General features: G+C 48.4%; 2 protein-coding genes across 3 annotated transcripts in view; one reads left to right on the forward strand and one right to left on the reverse strand.

The window, feature by feature from the left end:
- The window catches only part of RTEL1 (regulator of telomere elongation helicase 1), a 46,780-nt gene extending 39,125 nt beyond the window's left edge, over positions 1-7,655 (reverse strand). The window contains exons 1-9 of the mRNA XM_041458364.1: positions 7,598-7,655; positions 6,363-6,483; positions 5,100-5,298; positions 4,628-4,721; positions 3,615-3,696; positions 2,964-3,024; positions 2,656-2,731; positions 2,404-2,488; positions 1,202-1,267 (exon numbers count right to left, since the gene is read on the reverse strand). Of these exons, the coding sequence (XP_041314298.1) occupies positions 1,202-1,267; positions 2,404-2,488; positions 2,656-2,731; positions 2,964-3,024; positions 3,615-3,696; positions 4,628-4,721; positions 5,100-5,298; positions 6,363-6,464 (765 nt within the window). The 5' untranslated portion in view covers positions 6,465-6,483; positions 7,598-7,655. The remainder of the gene's footprint in view (positions 1-1,201; positions 1,268-2,403; positions 2,489-2,655; positions 2,732-2,963; positions 3,025-3,614; positions 3,697-4,627; positions 4,722-5,099; positions 5,299-6,362; positions 6,484-7,597) is intronic.
- Positions 7,656-7,735: 80 nt separating this feature from the next.
- On the forward strand, positions 7,736-23,789 carry STMN3 (stathmin 3). Of its 2 annotated transcripts, none has more exons than XM_041458362.1 (5): positions 7,736-8,236; positions 21,650-21,745; positions 22,084-22,259; positions 22,730-22,921; positions 23,419-23,789. In XM_041458362.1, the coding sequence occupies exons 1-5, from the start codon at positions 7,894-7,896 to the stop codon at positions 23,476-23,478; spliced, it is 867 nt and encodes a 288-aa protein (XP_041314296.1). In that variant the 5' UTR covers positions 7,736-7,893; the 3' UTR covers positions 23,479-23,789. The 2 variants fall into 2 exon arrangements, with proteins under 2 accessions (XP_041314296.1, XP_041314297.1); XM_041458363.1 differs by lacking the exon at positions 7,736-8,236 and adding an exon at positions 11,640-11,748.
- The last annotated feature ends 505 nt before the right edge of the window (positions 23,790-24,294 follow it).

Genomic DNA, 24,294 nt, shown 5'->3' on the forward strand with positions numbered 1-24,294 from the left:
ACAGTAATTGCCTGATGTTCAAGCAGGAAATTCTTTCACTTACACAATTGGCTGTTCTTCAAAAAAGCTATTTCTCTACTTTCTGTTTTAAAAGTAGTAATGGCTTAAACACTCAGGATTAGTAAGTTTGACAAAACTTTCTCTGACTTTGAAAATTAAAGCACATATTGCTTTGCAAGAAATTTTCATTCACAAAAAGATTCATTTTCCCTGATGATAAAATATAAGGCCTAACCTACACAAATATTTTACTGTAATAGCTATGAATAAATAAGTTATAAAGAAAACAAGTGCTGAGCGAGCTGCATATGTAAGCAATCTAATCAGAAAGAAATTTAAGTTTATTTCAGGGTAATCACTAAATTTCCACATATTAATCTGGAAGAGACAGCACCATCAGATAACTATTGCAAAAGGAGAAGCTGTTCTGGCTAATTTCTGCATGCAGGCATCAATTAATACTTGCACACTACAAAGCGAAAAATAAATCCAAGCCCCAAACAACCGTGACAGAGTTTCCACACATTTTTTCAGCAGAAAGATGTTCTGATGAAAGGAGCAAACCCTGGAGGCAGCAAGGCAAGGTTCTCCAGTGAAGCAGAGCAGAACCGGGTGGCTGTTTACTGAAAGGACACCAGGCACTCAGACAACAAACCACAGCTGTTCAGCAGAAATCCCACTGGGAGACTGTGTCTTCATGTGGCACAGAAAGGGACATATTTCAAATGTTCCTTTGCATTTCATCATTTAGGAAAAGAGCTGCAGTTTCAAGCCAGCTAAAAGGAAGAACTCCTAAGGCAGCATTATTTATTTTTTTCTGTTTTCCTCTATGAGTGAGGACTTGGAAATATTACAAGAGTTCCTGTTTGCCATCTACTGCACTTGGCAGAGCTGATGCAGCTGAGCTTCAAGAGTGGGTCTTCCATGATTGCTTACACAGTGTTTTCTTAGAAGTCTCCAAGAAAAGAAGCAACTCATAAATCTGGAAATGCACCCTTTAGAAAGAAACCGTCACCTCGTTAAAAAAAAAAAAAAGTCAGCAGTGTTAAAGGACTGTAACTGTCACAGAAACAAGAAATGTTCATGAAAATGAATATTAGCAACATACACCTGAGTACAGATTTTACAGGCTGTAATAGAATGGGGTCTGTTTTACTCTTTGGGTGCAGATTGAAAATGGTAACAGACCAAAACAACTCACCACATTGTGAGCTTCATCGAGTATCACCACAGTCCCCTTCAGGTCCAAGTTGTGGGATTTCCTGCTCTAAAGACAAAATCAGAACAAGGACATGGACAAAAAGGCCCCTGAAAAATATGGATTTGATTGGCTGAGAAAGTGGATGATGAGATACTTTTGGGTTTTCATGTATTTTGAAGTTGGGTTGGTTTTTTCCTTTGCAAAACCAGCAAGAAATGGCTGTGGCTGCCTGCTACAGAAACCACAGAATCACTTTCTCTGGAAATGAAGGTGCTAAAATGTATCATGTAAATGTTGACAGAGGTTACAGTTTGTAATAAAAAAACCAAAGCCCAGGTATGCCATATTGGGATTAGTTTAACTAATTTAAGAAAGTTCATCTATTAATTTGAGTCACTTGGAGTCATTTTTGGCAATAGAGATCTGGGAGAAGTGGGGTGTGAAGCAGAGGATTTGCCTCATATTTACAATTTGATGCTTGTGTTGCCTTTGCAAGGGGATATTCTGGACACACCCCCTCCAGTACCACATCACTTCATTTCACAATGCTTCTCTGCTTACAGGGCTTAAGGGATCTTTTAAATTTATTTTTTAATTTATTAATCTTTCAGTCTTCCTGCAGCAGTGGGGTGCGATCTGGCTTTTACTATAATTCATTAATTACTCCAAGTTGCATGAAGTTGTCAGCACATTTGTTTCCTCAACAGAGTTTTTAAATGTTTCACTTCCTATCCATAAAATACAAACAGCTTATTACAACTGCTTGTACACAAAACCAGAAACTATTTCCAAGAGATATGTCCAGTTTCTACTGAAAGCTTCCTTATTCTGAAAATCATGCAACAGCTGCAGAAACAAAAACACCTCAGACTGCATGCAAAAATACTGCACAGTGTGTGACTGAAGATTTGTGTCCAGGAGGTGAAAATCACCTAAAAATGGCACTACATTCTGCAAAGCTAATTCTACAAATATAGAAAAATCTCGAACTTTTTTTTTTTTTTTTATCATGGGAAATCATTTACAGAGAAAACCTCCAAATGACATCCTTTATGGTCCTGAACAGAACTGGGGTTTGGTCAGTTCTGAATCATACATAATGCAGTCACTTGCCAGGCACCACTCTTCACTCTTTATCCACTAAAAGACAACATAAAACAAACAGAAGAACAACTGTATTTAAAAGCAAAGTTATATGTTACCTTTGAGTCTAGTAAATAGTTGTAAGGCATAAAAATAATGTCTGCTTGTTGCTTCAGGCTTCGAGAGAGATAATAAGGACAAGATCTGTTTAAAAAAAAAACAAAACTACAGTATAATGCTTGCAGAAATATTAAAAGGGCATTCAACATTGATGCACTCTGATACACAAATAGATTAATAAAAGTGAACAGAGAAACAATTCCCATTATTTTCACAAGTCAGGGGGAGGAAGGTCAGAGGGGATCACTCGCCTGTGCTTGTTTCCATTTTTAACCAAGTCTTCAATATCCATGATTGATTCAATGAGTTCTTTCTCTGTACTCTTTTCTGTAAAAGATGACATTAAAGCCACCAGCTTAGGTGAAGGCATCACACAAAGATTTGTTGTTACCCTGATCAAACTCATCCACTAATACCTCATTCTTGAAACACAGTAACAGAGAAAAACACAGGTGGATTTTGCCAACTCTTCCAAGCCTCTCCACCTGCCTAGCAAATCCCTCCCTCTTCAAAAACCAGGGCTTTGCTTCCAGGGGAAGTGAGAGTGAGCCACACTCACCTTCCACATTGTTATAGAAATGACAAGCACGAGCCATCACTTTCATTCTGCACATGTAGATCTGTAAAACAAAGCCTATTTCAGCCCAGAGTAGCACAGCTTGTCAGGCCCTGAAAGCAGGCTAAGGAGTGAAATCAGCTCTAACACCAGCTAATGAATAAATGCTAATCACAGTTCTTCAGCTTTAAAACCACATGCCCTGCTCACCTTGCAAGTTAGTCTCTTTTTTTTGCAGCACAGGACACTCACATGCTCAGAGAAAAATGTGTTATGTTTTACCATTAATGCTTTTCAAAACAGTAATCTTCAATATTGTAAAAATAACAGCTAAATCAATAACTGAAGCAATGTTTTGAAATTATTATTGCCCTTGACAAACACATAAATAGCAGATCAGAAACTACAAATCATTAACTGTCATGTTCTACACAGTGACATCTTTCTCTGGATAGAAAATGTCACCAGAGACTCAGAATTACATTTTGCACTCACAAAACTAGAAACTAAACATTCCTAAAAACACATTTACAACCACTGTGTTTCCCTGCAGCCTCTTGTAGTTAAACAGTTTCAGAGTGAAGAATGACACAGAAATGACACAAAAGCCTCCATGTTCTTTTCCTGAGCATCCTCTCCAGGCTGTGATCTCACCTGCATGTGGTTGCTCTCCTGTCGCTTCACTTCAGGATTGATGCAGAGCTGCTCCCTGGACCCCAGCACACACACCTTTGGCCTGGATACACAAAACTGACATTAAAAATAAGGCAAGAAAGAACAGAGTTGTACATGCTTTGATTCAATATCTCAAAAGTGAAAGATTCAGGAGAAACAGATGAGCCCAAAGCAAGGGTCAGAGCCAGAACAAGTCAATTAGTCTGCCTGTGACTGCTGTGTGTGTTACTGGACTGTGAGGCACTGCATCTCTGCTGGCAGCAGTGGCTGTTAATAAGCAGCAGCAGCTCACAGCAAGAAGTCACAAGCAGCAATTTACACCATCCACCACAAAATCTGGGTTCTGTTATGACAGCTCAGCCCAGGCAGCTGGGGCCTGTCATCCATTACAATATTTTCCCAGCTGGTTGTGATGTTCAGAGCGAGGTTAGGACAGAACTGGTTCACTACAAACATTAACCATGGTTTGGGCTTTTTTGCTTATTACTAGGTTGTATCTTTCCAAGAACTACATAAACAATTGACTATGCCTGTCCAAAGAGCTCAGCCACACAGTGGCATGTGAACAGCTGAAAACTGTGACAGGAAAACTGTCACTGGTATAACAGAACCACAAAGTTCTTCATAGATTTACATCAGCCTAAGGAGTTCAACATGGTAATGGCTTCCCACTGCTTTAAAAATGCCCCCAGAAAAGTATAGAGAGGGAAAATTAAAAAAGGTAATTTTACTAGTTAATGTGCCAAGTAAAAAACCAAAGCCAGACTAAATTCAGAAAATTCTAACACTGAAGGAGAGAAGCTGTGAAGTATTAAAATAAACCAAACCCATCAACAAAGACAACCAGGTTCTAAACATGCACATTAAAGGAACTATATTTCTCTGAATATCATCTTTTATGCATTCATCCACAGAACTTCAAACAATAACTACACCAGAGGGGTTTCTCTACCTTTTCTTTGAATAAGGACACTACCCTAAATCATACTCACCTGTACACTGTGTTCTTTAGCTCATTAATGACCTGTGTAAGCTGGGAGTGAGTCCTGGAGGCATAAATTATTTTTGGAATGTCAGTGTAATAAGCTGCCAAATAGAAGAGAAAAAAAAAAAAATCAGAACGGCATTATAAGCATAGAAAGGAGAAGTAGGGATATTCTTAGCTCCTTCCCCAGCTGGTACTATGGTAACAGTTTGCCTTGTAGAGACAGCAGGAAATGCTGTCATCTAACTATTCACATACATAAAATGAGCTAAATGAGCTTCTAAGAAACTAAAGAACTAAATGAGCTCCAAGAAAAATTCAAACTACATAAAACACCTTGAAAATGCACAAAATGGTGAAACCGTGCTCCAGCTGCTCAACAACAGCTCTGTAACTTGTATAATTGTGTATTTATTATAAAAGCCAGATAAAAGCACGTGTTGACTACCATCCCTGAGCGCAGAGGTGGTGGTACTCACCTGGGACATCTCCATCTGTGGCAGCAGTGCCCCAGGAGGACACAGGTCTGTCAGGGAAGAGCTCCACGCCGTTCATGCGCTGCGCGATTTTCCGGGCTGAGATGGTGTCCTTGAAGTGCTCCCGCCAGGCCAGGGTGGAACACAGCAGGCACAGGGTCTTCCCTGTGCCTGTGGGGCTCTCCAAAATGCCATTTACCTTCTTTGGTGGAGAGAAATAAAAGAGGGATTTAAGGGTTCAGAAGGACAGGTCTTGGTGCAGCACTGCGTGTTCTCTGCCAAGGAGCAAAGAGCAGCTGGCAGCCCCCCCAAGGAACACCCACACTCGAGGTCTAACCAACCTGTAGAACCCTCTAATTATCTTAATGAGGTTCAATCAGAAACCCAGAGCCAGCCATCAGATTTATTTAGCACAGGAATTCAAGTCTCCACTTTTAGAGCCATTGAAGTGTGTCACATTACAGCATAAAATTACTGTGAAAAAAACATTTTATTAACTTTAATTCAGTAAAATTATCCTCTCACACAGCAAATGGAAGAGTATACAAATAGTCCAAATATTAACAAGACAAGATCAAATCCCTCCCAGGAGGAAAGGCTGAGACAATTGGGATTGTTCAGCCTGGAGAACAGAAAACTCCAAGGTGACCTAACTGGGACCTTGCAGTTTCTGAAGGGGGCTACAAGAAACATGGAAAGGGACTTTTTGCAAGGACCTGTAGTAACAGGACGAGGAAGAATGGATTCCTACTGAGAGAGATTACGTTCATATTGGAGAATAAGAAGAAATTGTTCTCTGTAAGGTGGAGAGGCCCTGGCACAGCGTGCCCAGAAAAGCTGCTCCATCCCTGGAAGTGTCCAAGGCCAGGCTGGATGGGGTTTGGAGCAGCCTGGGATAGTGGAAGGTGTCACTGCCCATGGGAGGGAGTTGGAACAAGGTGAATTTTTAATGTCCCTTCCAACCCAAACCATTCATGACTCTGTAATCAGACCCAGCCAGCCAAGGACACACTGCATGAACACAAGCAGCCTTTCTTTCTTTTCCCAATTTAGGCAGAAACAGCCCATCTATATTTCTACTGACTGCCACTTGCCAGCCACAATTTTCATTACCACAGAGTAAAATAAAAATACAAGTAAAAGGTCAGAGAAGACTTGGGAAGGCAGCATACAAATCACATAAAGCAAACTTGAATTGTGACAACCTCTCCTTAGAGAAACCATTTAGTACAGTTAGCAATGACACACAGTTGGACACTCACTCACCTTTTGCAGGCATTCCAGCACCTTGGCCATGTAGGCTTCCTGGCATGGGTAGGGCTGGAAGGGGAAATCCACTGTGATCCCGTTCACAGTGATCCTGGGCATGGTTCCTCTCCTGAGGTGCCTGCAAGGAAGGGCAGACTGTGCTGACCCTGCTGTGGTGGTGATATCGTGCCAAGATAGGGCTGAAAGAGAGCTGGAAGTTCTCCTCATTCAACCCCTGCCGTGGGCAGGGACACCTTCCACTGTCCCAGGCTGCTGCCAGCCCCATCCAACCCGGCCCTGGACACTTCCAGGGATGGGGCAGCCACAGCTTCTCTGGGCACCCTGTGCCAGCACTGTCACCACCCTCAGAGGGGAGAATTTCTTCCCAATATCCACCTGCCCCTGCCCTCAGTCAGGCTGCAGCCGTTCCCCTCGCTCTGCCACGCCAGGCCCGTGTGAACCGGCTCCCTGCACCTTTCCTGTCGGCCCTCCAGGCACTGGAAGGAGCAATTGGCTCACACGGCTCCGGGCGGCTGCCAGCGGCTCCGCAGGAGGCTCACGGGCACTCGGGACCCGGTCCCGCACTCCCGGGCTGCACCGCCCGCTCCAGCCCGCGGTCCCAGATCCCTGTGCTCCAGGGCCCCCATGTCCCCGTGTTCCCATGTCCCCATATTGCTGTGTTCCCATGTCCCCATATTGCTGTGCTTCCATGTCCCCGTGTTCCCATGTCCCCATATTGCTGTGTTCCCATGTCCCCGTGTTCCCATGTCCCCATATTGCTGTGTTCCCCTGTTCCCTCAGCCCCGCGGTCCCAGCAGTCCCAGATCCCTGTGCTACGGCGCTCCCATGTCCCCATATCGCTGTGTTCCCCTGTTCCCTCAGCCCGGCGGTCCCGGCAGTCCCAGATCCCTGTGCCCCAGGGCTCCCATGTTCCCATATCGCTGTGTTCCCATGTCCCCTCAGCCCCGCGGTCCCAGCAGTCCCAGATCCCTGTGCTCCAGGGTTCCCATGTCCCTGTGTCTCCATACCGCTGTGATCCCCTGTCCCCTCAGCCCCGCGGTCCCGGCGGTCCCAGATCCCTGTGCTGCGGCGCTCCCATGTCCCCATATCGCTGTGTTCCTGTATCCCCTCAGCCCCGCGGTCCCGATGCCTGTTCTCCGGGGTTCCCGTGCCCCCGTGTCCCCATGCCCCCGTGTCCCCATGCTCCCGTGTCGCTGTGGCCCCCGTGTCTCGGTGTCCCGGAGCTCCCTCACCTCCGGCTGCTCCGTTCGGAATCCCCGCGCCGCTGTCACGTGTCACACCCAGCCGTTCGGCGCGTCACTTCCTGCGCGCGCTCTCGCGAGAGCGGCGGCGTTGCCCCGGTAACAGGCGGGGAAGGGAAGGAGGCGGCCGTGGCGGGCTCGGCCCGGGGTGTCGGGGAGCGAGCGGGGCTGGTGGCGGCTCATGAGGGGCCCCGGGCAGGAGCGGCGCAAGCCCGGTGCGGTTTGAGCACTGCCAGGTGTGAGGGAAGACAGTTCCGCTCCCCAGCCAGGCCCTGTGGTTCAGCCGGATGGTTCCGCAGCCGCTTCCCCCGGGGCGGAGGCCGAGCCTCGGCCCCGGAGAGGCGGAGTGCCGGCTGTTCGCTCGCGAAAAGCTGCATTTCCAAAGCTCCCAGCCCTGTGGGGCCCCCGGGAGTGGCGTTTGTCCCCTTGTGAGCGGCTCAGGAGGTGCGGCAAGCGGTGCCCTGGGCAGAGTTGGTGCCCGGGCCCTGCTGTGCTTTGTGCCGGGCCCTGCTCCCCTTGGGCGGTGCTGCGCGCGGGAGAGACAGAACACGGCGGGATTCTTTGTGAAACCCTCGGCGTTTGAGGTGGGAGGGTTCTGTGGCTTTGTGCTGAGCCCCTGCGATAGGAACGGTAATGAATTCTGACGGGTCTCTTTTGTTAGGGGTGATGTGCCGCGCCTTTGTTCCCGGCTTTTCTGCAGCACGGTGCTCCCACCCTTCAGCCCCCTGCCAGTGCATCCAGGCACATCCAGGACCGGCTTTGGCACTCCAGGTGCTCAGGCCGTGTGACTGTGGTGAACTGCTCTGGATTGATGGATTGCCCAGTTTGTAAGAATCTGGTTTTAATAAATGCATAGGAATGGCTTACTTGTATCCCCAAATTTTGTAAAACTGTGTTTCATGCAGCGAGATGAGAGAGAGGGCAGGAAGAAGATACTTTGTACTCATCTCTGTGGTTTATTGCTGTGTCTCATGCTGTCACTGCATAGATATAGAACAGGATGTGGCTTCTTTCATTGTAGCCTTAAAATGCTTTACTCCTGGCCAGCTGCACAGCTTGTTTGTGTGCAGAACAGTGCTGATGTTAAAAGGAGCAAAGCTTAAACTATGTAAGTTAAGCATTGTGTGGTCTGTTCTGTTCCCAGACTCGTGGTACCTCCTGTGTCCTGGTGTCGGGTCAGGGGAGCTCATGGGTGGTGCTGTTTTAGTGGCCAGCCTTTAAATTCCTTGATCTGAACTTCCCTGGATCATAAACTGTCTTTAATTGCAGGGAATGAGCTGGAGAACACTGAGTTGTTCCTGTGGAACCTTGTGTGCTCCACACAAAATTTAACAGCTGGTTTTGCTCATGTTTCTGCCTGTGAACTCTTTACTTTGATACCAGTCATGCGTGATGATGCTGCTGCAAAAGAAATTGGTTTGTAAAGACTGTGAAATGAGACTGTGGGATAACTTCAGGGGAGAAAAAATAAATTTAAAACTCCTCATAAATACATGGAATACTCCGTTGTTGTTACTTCCTGTAAATACATCTTTCCCACACGGAAGAACGATATCAGTAGTGTATCAAAGGAGATTATTTTGCCTTGTTTCCGTGCAGCTGATGGGAGCAGTGTCACCTGCTGGGAGGTGGCCAGCCCAGCAGGAGTGGCTGTGAGTCAGCAGGTGCCTGTCCAGCAGCAGCCGTGAGTCAGCACCCGCAGCTCCTGCAGGCTGCAGCTCCTGCAGGCTGCAGCTCCTGCAGGCTGCTCCTCTGCACCACTGACCTCACCTGAGCAGGGCTGCAGGCTGCCTCCAGCCCTGCTGCTGGCCTTCTAAACACAACAGAGGAAATGCCTTGTGAGCTTGGAGAGAAAAATACATTCCTTCTTGTGGAGGTTTAGTGAATCTGCAGTATCTGTTGGGATAAATGATAAATAAAGGTGTTGATCTCACACTGGATTTCATCTTGGTGTTTGTCTGTCTAGGGTAGACCCTGAGTTCTTATAAAGCCAGAGTTTGGAGAGGGGAGAGAGACTTCAAAACTGTCTGAGCAGCACAGAGAGCTGTGACAGCCCAGCCTGTCCCTGCCAGCCCAGCCAGGAGGAACCTGCCCATCTCCACTTCTCACTCATTCCTGGATTTTAGGATCTTGGATAAAGTATTTTTCATTTTCAAGAAAAAGAAAAACCATGTACAAAATAAAAACCTTGTGGAAGATGGTCCTCAATCTCTGTGGGGAAGTGGCTGACCCACACCAGCAAGGGGAACACTGGTGCTGTGCAGGGGTGCAAAGTGAATCATGGCCATGTTTGTTCAGAGTCTGCCCAGGCAGGATCTCTCTTTCCAGATGAGATCCAGATGCTGCCAGAGGAGCAGGAACCTTCAGGAATGGGACAAAAGAGCCACGAGGGCCATATGTGAAAATCCTCTGGTTGGTATGAAGGTTATTGACCTCTTTTGAGATAGAGGAGGATTGAGTTGCCATTTGTTGTCTTTCTTAATCTTTTGGTTGCCCACCAAATTATGGATTTCTTCTAATCCTGATAGTCCAGAGCCTTTCAGTCCATTTACTGTTGGGAAATAAGAACACAGCTTTCCACCTTGACCCTCCAAATCATTTGCTCCCTGTTTCTCTCACAGTGTATTCCAGTGGGACACATGGCCATGGCACCTTTAAATCATTCTACAGCCTCTCCTCAATAAAAGAAATAAAATGTGTGCTGGATTGATGCCAAAAGATCCAGAATGTTCTAAGGGTTAGCCAGACCCTCTTGGGACTGCTGGGAATATCAAAGCCAGAGTTCATGCTGAACAGAAGGGGGAAATCACTCCAGCAGTCGGGTGCCTGGGATGGCTGCCTTCCTCTGATCATGGCAAAGGTGTTTTTGAAACAAGATAATCTGTCAAGTCCTGGAGATTCAATCCAAGGAGAAAGTAGAGAGAGTTGGAACTACAAAATAAGGCTTGGACAGAACAGGGAGCAGTTAAAGGTCATAAAAATCTTGCAAACACATTTTGAAAATGTGTGGATAGTGTTCATTTTATTCTGAGTTAGACATTTTCTCTATTTTTCTTTTCTTCTGTGACGGTGTTACGACACTGGGAGATTGGGGAAAAACTAGGAAAGTAGAAAAATCTCCAGTCTTTCTAACTGAATTTACTGTGGCTTCTACCCCTGAGCAAGCCAGAGCACTGGTAAGTATTCCAACAACCTGTGGTTCTCTGCAGCAGCTGGAATTGTTTGGGAGTGTCTGCATTGCAGCGTGCCAGGAGATGTGTGGGTTTGGGAGGATTCCTTGCTCCCAAGTGTGTGTGTGGTGCTCTAAAAGCACAGAAGCATTGGCCCCTGGCAATAGCCAAAAATGGAAATGATAGAAATTGTAGAAAACAGACAGAAAATTATAAGAAAAGAGGTCCTGATGCCTAGGGTGGAGGAGAAACCCAGAGAATTCTCACTAAAACTGAAAGGCTCCATTCTGCTCTTTCTCCTCTACTTTTACGGCAGTTTTCTCCCCAAACTGCAGCTCCTTTAGTGCCTCAGTGCTGGTGCAAAAAAAAAGAACTAATCCCATGCCTAAAAACCTGCTGGGATCCCTCCTCCCTTTGCTGTTTGCCTAAAGCTGCTGCAAGGTTTGGGTTTCACATCTCAGCCCAGTCCAGCCTGGCCTTGCAGGTGAGGCTGCCTTGGAATGGCTGGTTAAAAAAAAAAAAAAAAAAAAAAAAAAATCAATTATTTTGCTTAATTCTCCTTTTAGTAAGGGAAAAATCAGTTTAGCCCATCTCGAGCAGACAAGAAAGGGAGGAAGAGGAGGAAAAAATCCTCTTTTGCCCGCGCCCGGCTGGGTGTGTCTCACCCCCCCGCCGTGGGGCTGTGTTCCTGGCAGGCAGGCTTGCCTGGGAGGGATCTGCCGTCAAAGCCACCCAGGAAAGGAGGCCTGATACGCTCATTAATATTCTGAACTAGTGACCCTTCCTTTTCTTTCCACCCCTCGCCTTTCTCTGGGCGCTCCAGCCTCTCCCTGCCGCGGATGGCTGCAGCCCCCTCCAGCTGAGTCAGTCCTCCCTCCCCGCAGCATTGCAGCACCTCCGCAGCTCCTGCGCTCCCTCCTGCTCCTGCAGCACAGCTCCGCTCCCGCCGCAGCATGGCCAGCACCGTCTCAGGTAGGACAGGCGGCTTCTCGGGGGCTTGACATCAATGCGCTTCTAAAATCGTCAAGTTTTATATATTTTTTTATCATTATTCTGAAGGTTTGGATTGGGTTTTTGTTTTTTTTGGGTTTTTTTTCTTCCCCTTCGTGGGTTTCGGGGGAGTTGTGTGCTGAGGAGGCAGCTGGTATGGCAGCATTGTTCCCCTTCCTCCCCCATACACACACACCCCTCTGATGCAAGATAGCAGGTGGGCTTTTTATTTTAATATGAATACACGTGTGATAAACTTGCCAATTTAAAGTATTGCTGCCATTTCATTGTGCCATTAGAAGATGCTGCTACGTGCCAATTAGATATTATTTTTGTAACATCGTAGAGCTTTTTTTGTTGTTTTTTTTTTTGTTGTTTTTTTTTTTTTTTGTTTTCCCTAAGAAAAAAATGCAAACGGTGCAGCTGGATGTAAGGAAATCAGAAATTACATTTTGTTTTGTGAAGATCATATATTGCCTAAATGGGTAGTGGAGAGCAAAACATGGGCAAGAGTCAGTAATGCCCTAAAAAATCCCACAAAGCCAACCAGAAGAACCTGGATGGGTTTTTGTGTATTCTCGGGGCTTTCTAGCCCCAGATTTCTTGCACAGCTCACATTTCTTGGTTGGAAGATGCTACAGGGGAGCGGTCCTCTGATGGCGTTGGGTGAAATGAGATGCTGCAAGGGGAGCCCTTCCTCCCTCCTGCAGCAGTGCCGGCAATCACAGCGCGGCTGCCCGGGAGCCTGCTCGGCTCTGCCTTCAGGATGGCAGCCCGGGATGCTGTGCTGCTTCGGTCCAGCTTCCTAAAGACCCATCTTGCCCCCTCTGACTGGGAAGGAGGGATTGAAGCGGCTGAAATGGGAGTGTGGGTGAAGGAGAAGAAAAGCTTGAAATGGTACCATGAACAGTGAGTGGGTTTAGAGGGTCTTTTTTTTTTTTTTAGAAAACAGATTTTTCTTTTTCTTGGAATGACTCTGAATTCTGCAGCCTGCAAAGAGGGGCTTGCGAGGGGGGAGTGAGATGCTGGAGGGCTGAGCAGGAGTGACAGACAAAAAGGAAGAGCAGGCAGTGCTTTGTGCCCTCCAGGCAGGGACCAGCCCGCAGGAGGCCAGGCAACACTTCTTGCTTCTTTCCCTGCCCTTTGCCGAGGTTTCCTGCCGTGCATTTTCTATTCCTTGCTCCTTTAAAAAGACCAGTAGATGCAGGGGGAAGAAGCACAGAGAGAAGGAAGGGTGTGTATGTGGGGGGAGTGTAAGGGCGCAGCTGGTCCTGAGTGGGCTTTGCATGCAGTTAGAGATATAAAACAGCATTGTAAAAATGTGTTTATGATAGCAAAACCTCCAGCTATTGTATATACTCGTGCGGGTATCCCTGTCTCAATGAAAGACATAAAACAGCATTGTAAAAATGTGTTTGTGATAGGAAACCTCCAGCTATTGTATATACTCGTGCGGGTATCCCTGTCTCAATGAACGTCTGCTGCAGTGCACTCTTGGGAGGTGCCACCCATCTCCTGCCTTCCCTACCGAGCAGGATTGGACCTCGTTTGCACAGTGGGGGTGGGAGGGAAGGCTCAGACTTACCAGCCCTCTAAACCAAGGTTGCATCGAACTTGAGATGGACGAGGTGGTGGATGAAGCACACGTAGGCAGAACATGCCATTTCCAGTTGGTGCATTCTCACCCTCCCAACGCACTTCATGCCCACAGCATATCTTGTTCTCCCAAAGATGCAGTTTTACTGTCAAAGACACTTAAGATCATGAAGCAGAAATGGGGCTTCCTTGTGACTCAGATCAAGCAGAGAAGCAATTTCAAGGAGTAGGAGGTCATGGAAAGCAGTGCTGTGGCAGGAGGGAAGAGAATAGGGTGCTGTGTGCCAAGGGAGGGTCGGGGCTGAGCCTCGCCCAGCTGCCTTTGCAGGAGCAGCTCCCCACCTCCCCATCGCCTACAGCTCGTACAGCAGCAATGGAGGGTAGCCTGGAAAGGCAGGAGAAAAAGAACTATGAATCCTTCAATTAAGGAATGAGTCTTGTTTGCTTTCTTCATTATTTCCTTCTTTATTCTCAGCAAAAGCCGATCCGTGCCGCGGGGAGGGCAGCTGCAGTCTGCGCCTGCTGCCCGGGGGCTTGTCCCCCTCGGGAAGATTTCCTTGGTTTGTTCAACCAAACAACCAAATCCTCGCGATGAAAAGAAACAGGGCTTGCTCCGCCGAGCCCGGCTGCCCTCTCTCTTTTCTGCCTGTCAGCTCAGGCTGTTTCTGGCGGCCCCGGGGGCTGTTTTCGGTGCGGGAGCCGCGGGATGGGCGGCACATGCTCAGTGCCGGTGAGCTGCGGTGCCGGCCCCGCCGCCGGGCAGCCCTTGCGGGGGCACAGCCCTCGCAGCTCCTCCCGCAGCATCCGCACAAAGCTTTGTGCTGCTGTGCTCCGCGGACCGGCCTGCAGGGCTCTGCAGGGCTGCGGAGCTCCCCGCACAGTTGGTAGCGGCTGGGTTGAATAAAGAGACGTGAGATTATGAAATGATGCAGAAGGTGACATCCCCACCGGCTTTCTCCGATGTTGGCGTGTCTGGGAGGGTGGAGCCCTTGGGAACACCAGGTTGTCATTCCCTGCCTCATGACTGGGCATGGTTAATGGGCCTGGCAGAGCCCAAGGTTTTCCCGTCCTGCACTGAAATGCGAGAGCTGAGGGACTTCATGTGGCTCTGGGTTATCCCCTGATCCCTTTTCTGGGTGGCATTGAAGGACGCCATATGGTGCTGCCCTGTCCTGACATTTCTACTGCCCACGCTGGAGAGTCAAAATCCTTTCTATCAACTCTCCATCTCTCTCTCTCAAAAAAATAACTATTGTCTTTTTCTTTGACTGTTGAAGAAGGCTATGTGGCCTTAAAATTTAGGGTTCTTTTATTGGGAGTTCAGTTCTACATGCCAAAAGAGCCTATTATTGTAGGCTTTTTTTTTTCCAGTGCATCCAAACAAGGGATCTATTTAGTTAGCAAATACTTCTTCTTTCTAAAATAGAAATAATATCTTGGTTAATGGCACCGTGTACACTCTGGGAAGATGCTTCAGATATCTCAGAGGAGCTCTTTCTTGGAATCTGTCATTGTTGGTTCAGATCTGGTGAAGGCACTGTTTTATCAGATTAACATATTTTCCTTCTTTTGCGTAAAAGCTGAGATTTAGTGGTCTGATCTGGCATCCAGAAGGGTGCATATAAGCCCATTGTGACAGCAGTGTGGGCAGCAGAGGGGTGGACAATGCTAATGATTCTTGATGACCATCATTAGGGGGACCTGAAACTCATTCAGACTTCTATACCCCTAAATTAACTGGAAAAACATGCCTGGCTAATCCCTCACAGCTGTCCTACTGACATGGGTTTTACTCCTCCAGATGTGAGTTATGTTTCAAAAATTAAAGTCTTCCCTCCAGAGGGGAGTTAAACCAATAGGCTGTGATTTAGAAAATACAAAAGAGCCAGAGACCAACCAAAGACCACATGCCTGTGCTGTGGCACTTCAGCATCTCCCAAATGGTGAAGAGCTGCTCAGCACATTTCCAAATAATCCTTTTCTTTTTTCAAGGTACCTCTACATGATTACTGCCCTACTAGAGAATCTTATCCCCTCTGAATGTGTTTATACAAATAGTACCACTATATAATGGGGAAATACAATCATCAGCAGTTAATGAGAAGGAAACCAAGATCCAAAGTGACCAAATGTCTGTCTGTGGTCACAGAGCACATCTGTCCCTGACACATCATGGCACTGGGCTCTGTCTTGACTGTCCCATGAGCTGCTGCCTCATCAGCTCCCCAGCTCTTTCACAGCTCTTTGTCTCACCCAAACCTGACATCCAAACCCGTGTTTGCCTCAAATCCACAAACCCTCTGGGTTAGCTGCTTCCATTTGGTTCCTTCCTCTGCTTTATAAAGCAACCCAGGCCATGCTTCTCTCCTTCCAACAGTAACCCCCCAGCCAGGCTCTGCTCCACAGCCTGGGCCCTTCTCTGCTGCTGAGCCCATGCAAGAGGAGATTTCCCTGGGTATTTTCCTGGGAGCAGCCCACATGTTCCAGTGCTACAGCTTCAGTGATTTGCTGATGCACTGGCTGTGCACAGCCCGGGTTGTTGTCACATTCATGAGCTGCCAATAAAACCTGGGGGGAAGGAGGTGGGTGATTGGAAACCATTCCTGGGCAATAGTTTAGCAGATGTCTGACAGAAGGCAGAGCAAACCTCACATCTGCCTGTTCTCATGGATGATTCCACATTTCCACATGAGCCCATGGTAACTTCTGGGCCTGGATTTTGTGGTGTCCCTGTACCATCAGTGTGGGCTACAACTACTGAGCTGCCAAAAAAACCCAAAAAAACTCCAAACCCCTCAAAAAACACAAACAACAATCCAAACAAAAACCCACTAGTGTTTTCTGGTTCTGTAAGATCTGCTGCTGACTTGTTTGTGGAAGCTGGGGAGCAGGAAGGTGGAAGTGCATTAGACTGAAGGTCTGGCCAATATTTTTATGATAGGATTCATAGCAGGGAGAATATCTAGAGCCTGCTGTACTCTCAAGGCTTGTTGAGGACTCTGGTTGCTTTTGTTGTTTGGGTGGCATTGCAGTCTCTGCTGGAGGTCTCAGTTCTCTGTCTCTCTGTCTTCTGTACCTTCAATTTAAGCTTGACTACATTTATAATTGGCCTCTTCTTATTTTTGCATGAGATAATATTCATTATGGAAGCAATTCTTACTTCTCCAAAGTTATCTTCACAAACCAAATGATTTTCTTGTAATAACCTTCCTCTGACCCTGCTATCAGACAGAGCACATCCAGTCTCATCCATTTAAATTTCACATAAATTAACCTTGCTCTGCCTCTGCTTCACTGTGACTGATGCCATGTCAGTGTTGTGCTGAGATGGCCTCGCTCAATTTTGGTGGATGCCATTAAATACCACCCCAAAACCTGGCAGCAGTTTAGCTTAATGTGTTTAGGAAACAGAGAACAAAACTTTTGAATGAATAATAGGTTTCAAGCTCCTCCATCCAGGCACATCATGAGCAGGAAAATGAATCCCATTGCTCCTGCACCACGCCATTCCCAGCTGTTCCTCCATCTCTGGCAGCACCAGCACTTGGGGAGCAGCTGGATAATGTCTCCGGGGGTTGGCTTGGAGATAAACACTTTACATGGATCGATGGTGTGCGCAGCAGAGGGGATATGGAAATGCAGGATGTTCCCTGCAGCACTAGAGGGAGCACAGGAAAGGAGTGGCTAGAGAGAGCTGGGAGCACCCTGAGCCTCCTGGTGCCTTGGTGAAGGCTCAGGACATCTCCTGATGAAAAAAATTAATAAAGATTGATTGGCTCATGGGGTGAGGAATACAACCAAACCAGAATAGCCTGGGCTGATTGCAGGGCATAAATGTTCAGAAAGGTTGAGGAACTGACTGCACCTTTATGGATTGCAGTTTAGTCACTGCTCAAATTCCTCTAAAGCCAACAAAATGTGAGCTCACTCCGCTTTAGAGGATGAGACACTGATATATTTTCTCTACATTCTACAGTTTATTCACTTCTTGTTTTACACAACTCAGTTATTTGCAATGTTTCACCCCAGTTCTGATATGAAAGCAGTGAAATGTCATGACACAGTGATGAAAACCATACCAGAGTGAATGAATTTGCTGCTGAGACAAAAGAATGAGAATGAATTCTGCTGCTGAATTTGTGTTTGCCTTAAAAGAGAAGTGAAATGTCAGTAAGTCACACCTGAGTGAGCAGCCTGTCCAAATCCTCTGCCCACCAGCAAGGCAGAGTTCTTGCTGCGCCTCTGAGACTCTGAGCAATGCTTTGGTATCAAGTCCCTGAGGACCTGAGTCAGATTAATTTATACAGAAATGAAATACTTGCTCAGTGCAAGCTGAATTTATTTTTACTAAGATAACAGAAGTAAAAATGCTGATAGATGCTCAAGTAAAAAGTTCAGCACTCCCTGTCTAATTTTTCTTAAAATATGTTCATTTGTGCACTGCACCCATCCTTTCTGGGCAGGAGCTCCTTGGCCATGTCACATGCTGGCCAGCCACATGTTCAATGGTTTTGTCCACTGGCATAAATATGTCCTCAAAACCTTAAATCTCTTGCAAATGGGAGTGCAGATACTTCTGAAGTAAATTTTAGTGCTGAGGTTGGCAATCTTTTACCCCTGAGTTTTAAGCAGCTGTGATTGAACCTAAGTCTTGCTACAGGGCATCTCAGGTTTGATCTTCACTGACACAGGTTCCTAAATAGATATTTCTTTTAGTTACTGAATCAGAGGATGTACCTCTCCTCACAGGATGCCTTTTCTTGTCTTAGCCTGATAAAACAATTATTTGTCACAGGATGTGTCATGAGCGCAAGGCCATCACTGTGATGCTCCTGGGTCCCACAGGTGTAGCTGCTGGCTCTGGAGCACAGGTGTGGGGCTTTCAGGGATCCATGCAGTTCTCAGGGCATGGATCCTCAGGACATGAGTGTCATTGAGAGCTTGGACTGTGTTTCAAGAAGGGAACAGAGCTGGGGAAGGGGCTGGAGCACCAGAGAGGCTGAGGGAGCTGAGGGGGCTCAGCCTGGAGAAAAGGAGGCTCAGGGGGGACCTTCTCACCCTCACAACTCCCTGACAGGAGGGGGCAGCCAGGTGGGGGTCAGGCTGCACCAGAGAGGCTGAGGGAGCTGAGGGGGGGGCTCAGCCTGGAGAAAAGGAGGCTCAGGGGGGACCTTCTCACCCTCACAACTCCCTGACAGGAGGGGGCAGCCAGCTGGGGGTCAGGCTCCTGTCCCAATTAACAAGGGACGGGACAAGAGGACATGGCTCATCTTGTGCCAGGGGAGGTTTAGATTGGACATTAGGAAAATGTTTTCATCGAAACGGCTGTCAAGCTCTGGCACAGGCTGCCCAGGGACCAGGTGGAGTCACCTCCCTGGATGGATTTAAAAGCCATGTAGGTGGACACCTGGGGACATGCTTTAGTGGTGGGCTTGGCTGCGCTGGGGGAACATTTACACCTGATGGTCTTGGAGAGGTTTTCCAATCCCAACAAACCTGTGACGATTCTGTGCTCCTATGACTCCATAATTTCTCCAGGAGTCAGTTCTTCCCCCTCGTCATGCCCGGCCCCCGCCGAGGTGCTGAAGGGACAGCTCCGGCCGGGGTCCGCCGGCGGTGGCTGTCCTGAAGGGACAGCTCCGGGCTGAGCAGCTCCCGGGGCCCGGGGGGCTCGGTGCGCTGCTCCCTCCCGCTGCTTCCCCCGGCAGAGGGGAGCGCCGGACAGCGGGGGCTGCTCGGGACCCTCCCCCGCCGGTCCCCGGGGCCGCGGCAGCTCCAGCGCCGCTCCCGGTCCTGTGCCCCGCTCATTGCGGCTGCGGCTCCCGGTCCTGTGTGCCGCTCATTGCGGCTGCAGCTCCCGGTCCTGTGTGCCGCTCATTGCGGCTGCAGCTCCCGGTCCTGTGCCACTCATTGCGGCTGCAGCTCCCGGTTCTGTGTGCCGCTCATTGCGGCTGCAGGCTCCGGGAGGGGAAGGACACAGAGCGCTTCCAGAGCTCGGCACAGCCCTGCCGCAGCCCAGCGCCTTTTGTCCTCTTGCTCCTCTTCGTTTTAATTGACATAGAGGGAGGGTCAGTTTGCTCTGCAGCAGGGAAAGCCGGACAGCGGAGATCCCGAAGGAATGGGGGCAGCTGTGAAATGACCACGGCAAAGCTCCTGAAAGGCAGGGAATGCAGCATGGAATCATCTGCACACCGTGCCAGCGCTGAAGCCCGAGTCGTGGAACACAAAGTGCTGTGCTCTGTAACAAGTGCTGCCAGACAATTAAATTGAATTAAATGAGGGGGTGGGGGGTGTGGCACATCTGCCTCGTGCCTTGGTTTCACCCAGGACCAGATGTAATGGTGGAGCAACAACCTTGTTGACTGGTTTGTTTGTATTAAATGAGAATGTCTAAATGATAATAAATGATAATGTCTCTCATCTATTCCCAGGGATCCTCCTCAGGGCTCTTGGCAGCACATTAGGAGATGCATTAGCTTCCTGCTCCATGCCACAACTTTGGGCCTCTCAGAGGCTCTCCAGAGGTTTTTTTTCATTAAGAACAAAATCAAAGATGTCTGGCTGCCACTGCTGGTGTAAACTATTCCTATTTGGTTTACCTTTAACAGCAGGACTGGGCAGGAGGTTCAAATCAGAATGGGCAGCAAGCTAAAAAAGTTCAGTCAAGATGTGAGCTTCAGGGATGGTGGTTTAGCAAAAGAAGGGTGCTAATTATAGTGAAATTCTGTACCTAGGAGGAGAAATCAGTGAAAGCATGAAAATGGCATAGGTTTTCCCACTCAGCTGTGGGAAGGCGGAGGAGAATACCTGAAAGATGTTCCTAAGGGCACGTGATACACACAATGTTACTTTTTTTGGAATTGTTCTGTGCCTATTCAGATCACAAAGTTCTGGGGATTTCCCTGTCCTGGCCTAGGGGAGGGTCTTGCTCTGAAGGTGGCATTGGAAGCTGAGCTGCAGAGTTGCCTCTGGCTGGAGCATGAAATGGAGCTGAGGACAGAGGGGACAAAGCAAGGCCAGAAGCACCAGGATATGTGGGGAGCCCAGAGGCAGAGCCAGGGCAGGACAGCAGAATGCCTGTGGCAGGGGCAGGAGGAAGGACAGCACAAGGACACTCAGGGCTGGTTTGCAGGACATGCAGCCATGAAGACACTGTCCCCACGAGCCTGGGTGTCACCCAAGGAGCCAGCCCAGGACAGAGCCTCACAGGACCCATGAGGCAGCAACACCCACTGCTGAGCCCCAGCTGCTGACCTGACTCATGGGAGTGATGCTGTGAGGGTTTCACTGATGTGACAAAGAATGTGACAGCCTGACAGAGCACCTCACTGGCCTCAACTCCTTCTATTCTGAGGTTCTTTGTCAGCAGTGTGCAAACAGTTCACTGTGTTAAATGTGCTGAACTCCAAAAATACAGGTGAAGATTGCCCCAGAAGCAGATTGCTGCAGTCTGTGTTGGGGCAGCACTTGGATGCTGTGGTGCATCCTCCAGTCACAGGAACAATGAGCAAACTGAGGGCTCACAGCAGCAGAGCTGGAAAGGATTGAGTGTTTCCTGTCCTTTACAGAAGGACAGGTCACAGACTGTGACTGTTATTGTGGTCACAGACTGTGCCAACCTTTGCCTGTGTGGCCACGGTAGTGGCAGAACCCACTCACATCCTCCTTGATCTGCTGCAGGGCAGGAGGTGCCTTGGAAGTTGGGGTCCAGCTCTTCCTGTGGTAGCAGAGCTCCTGAACAGTTTCATCACTCAAATGCCCCTTTGTTCTCCACATTACTGACCTCCTCCTGCCTCTTCACCCTCACCTCAGAAATGCTGAATTGTGAAATATTCCCAACTCTCCAGGGGTTGAGCAATGTCTCCAGGTGTCAGTGGGCATCATTTATCTCAGAGACTGGAAATTCCACTTCCAGAGAAAGGGTGGGGCAGCTGTCCCAACATGTTTAACTACACAGGCTGCAGCATCCCAGCTCCTTTGGAGGGAAAACCCTGCACAGAAACTTAACCCCTGGATGTGTTAAATCCCTACCGTGTGTGTTCCCATAACATTTGCCACACTGGCACCTAATTTAGGCTGGCCTAGATCAGACACTCCTTGGGGACCTTTTGGCAAGCTATGGCAGCTTGGAAACATCTCCACAGAGTCTGGGAGCTGCAAGTGGGATTTCCTGGCAGCATGAAAAAGCCTCCACAGAGTCTGATAGCTGCAAATGGGATACTCGCTTAATTTCTCCATGAAAAAGAAGCTATTAGAATCTCTCTCATTGCTATTTCATATTTTTCAGCCTACAAGGAGAAAATGAAGGAGCTGTCTCTGCTCTCCCTCATCTGCTCCTGTTTCCACACCCAGCCCCATCCCAACACCATCTACCAGTATGGAGGTAGGTAACCTGCTCCCTCTCCAGCAGTGTTTGGATTGTTCCCCCACAGGCAATGTGGGAGCTTGCCAGAGTCAGAGTCTCTGCTTCATGTAAGGGTGACATACAAGGTATTAACAGCAATGTGACCTTTCTGTAATTGTGCCATGGCTTTAAATTAATTGCATTTGCATGGAGGGAATGAAGGTGATCACTAATCAAGAAATTCTGGAGATAAAACAAAATCACCCAGATCAGGACATGGGAAGATCCTAATTCCTGTGTGAGGAACTTGATGACCTCAGGTCACTCTCCTGAGTGGCACAGGTTCACAAAGTCAGTGATTTTTTTTCCCCACAAAGATATGGAGGTGAAGCAGCTGGATAAGAGGGCATCAGGCCAGAGCTTCGAAGTGATCCTGAAGTCCCCTTCAGATTTATCTCCTGAGAGCCCAATCCTTTCCTCCCCTCCCAAGAAGAAGGACCTGTCCCTGGAGGAGCTGCAGAGGAGGCTGGAGGCTGCAGAAGAGAGGAGGAAGGTAAGATGTCCTGGAGAAGCAGTGACTTTTCTGGTACTAATTGCACCAAACCCTAAAACTCAGCAGGATTAATCTAAAACAGCTGGGAAGTGTTCTGACACTTGTTATTCCACTGTAAATTGTCAGGTGAGACACAGGCATCATGGAGTGAGGTTCTGCAGCGTGATTTAGGCAGGGAACTGAACTCCATCCTCATCGTCATCATGTGATCACTTGGGGACATGGGTTAGTGGTGGGCTGGCCAGCGCTGGGGGAACTGTTGGGCTCAGTGATCTCAGAGGGCTTTTCCAACCTAGACAATTCTGTGGTAGCAGGAAAAAGGCACCAAAAGTATTTTGCAAGCAAGAAGATTGTGTTATGGGGGGGAGGGGGCTGGCAGAGTGGATTGAGCAGAGGAGGGAGTCAGGAAGCCTCTCTGGGGAGATGAAGGCTGGAAGAGCCTCTCGGTGGCCTCACCCCATCCCTGGCAGACCCAGGAGGCGCAGGTGCTGAAGCAGCTGGCGGAGAAGCGGGAACACGAGCGGGAGGTGCTGCACAAGGCTCTGGAGGAGAACAACAACTTCAGCCGCCTGGCCGAGGAGAAGCTCAACTACAAGATGGAGCTGAGCAGGGAGATCCGTGAGGCACACCTTGCTGCCTTGAGGGAGCGGCTCCGTGAGAAGGCAAGTAGGGCCCCTGAGACAGGGCTGGGGGTTGGGGGTGCTGGGGGTGCTGATCCTTATGGAAAAATGGGGTCTGGTCCCAGTGTGATGGGTGCGAGGGACGGGGTGTTTCCCTGGTGGTGGTTGCTGAGGAGGAGCTCTGCTCCAGAGCAGGGTGAGGAAGGGGGTTATGCCCTTCAAGGTCAGTAGAGAACATAGCCTGCATAATCTGATAAGTGCAAACCCAAAGCCACAGTGTCAGACCCACCATGGGTGTGTGGCTGAAGGGTTTTGCAGGAGAGAGGAGCCAGGAGCGCGTTCGCTGGAGGTTCCATCACCTCCAAGCTCCCACAGATGATCCTTCACTCCTTGCAGGTGTAACCCCCCACCCTCGGGATGTTTTGGATGAGAAACTGGTCTCTTTTTTTATGTCTGATGCAAATCCTGTGTACAGGAGGAAAACATTGATGACAAGAGCAGGGCGTGTTAGCCCGGTGTCATTTCTCCTGTCTTTGCAGGAACTGCACGCGGCCGAAGTCCGCAGGAACAAGGAACAGCGGGAGGAGATCTCTGGATAAAGGGCTTTTCTACACATCTAGCACCTGATTCCTGTTAACAAACCAACCAGTCGACCAACCAACACATTTTGTTTTGTTTGTCTAGATGCGACATTGGGTTCTCCATCCCCCCTCCCCGGTGTTCGTCCCCAGCTACACGCTTCTCTCTGCATCCCTAATCGTCAGTGCTTGTGGGGATTCACAGATCATAGGGACCTCTAAGCAGAATAGCAACTAGTTCACATCAAATAGAGAATCAATCAGTCGATCAGTCAATCAAACAGCTTCTTTGGAGGATTTTGTCCTTTTTTTAAAAAAAATATTTCTTAAACGGATGTAAAAAAAAAAAAAAAAACCAAACGAAGATATTAATAAATTCAACCACCAGTGTCACAGAGATACAGATTTCTTATCCAGGGCTTTTCCTCCTCTTGGTGTTTGCTCTGAGCCAAATATCAGTTTCAGAAAAATGGAAAATAAGTGATAATTTCTGTGTGTGAAGTAAAATAGGGAGCAGTCTCCTGTTTGCCCATGGTAGGAGAGAGGAAGGAGAGGGATGGATGGCTCAGGAGTTGCAGTCTGCAGAACCCCCATCTTTTGGCTGCCTTCAGAGCCAGCCCAGGTAGGCAGTGACCACAGTCCTCATCTTTGGGTGATTTTTGAGAACCCGTGTGGAAGCAGCTGAGGGGCTCCACCCAAAGCTTGGTGCCAGGTGCCACATCACAGCAAGTTCCTGTCACGGTGGGCACTGCCTGATGCCCTGGTTGGCCACTGAGCTGCCCTCTCCCCATCTGAGTGGGGACTGAGAGGTCTTGGCTGCTCTGCCTGGGAGAGCTG

This window comes from Pyrgilauda ruficollis, unplaced genomic scaffold (genome assembly GCF_017590135.1).
Source record: "Pyrgilauda ruficollis isolate IOZ18807 unplaced genomic scaffold, ASM1759013v1 scaffold127, whole genome shotgun sequence".
Classification (NCBI taxonomy): domain Eukaryota; kingdom Metazoa; phylum Chordata; class Aves; order Passeriformes; family Passeridae; genus Pyrgilauda; species Pyrgilauda ruficollis.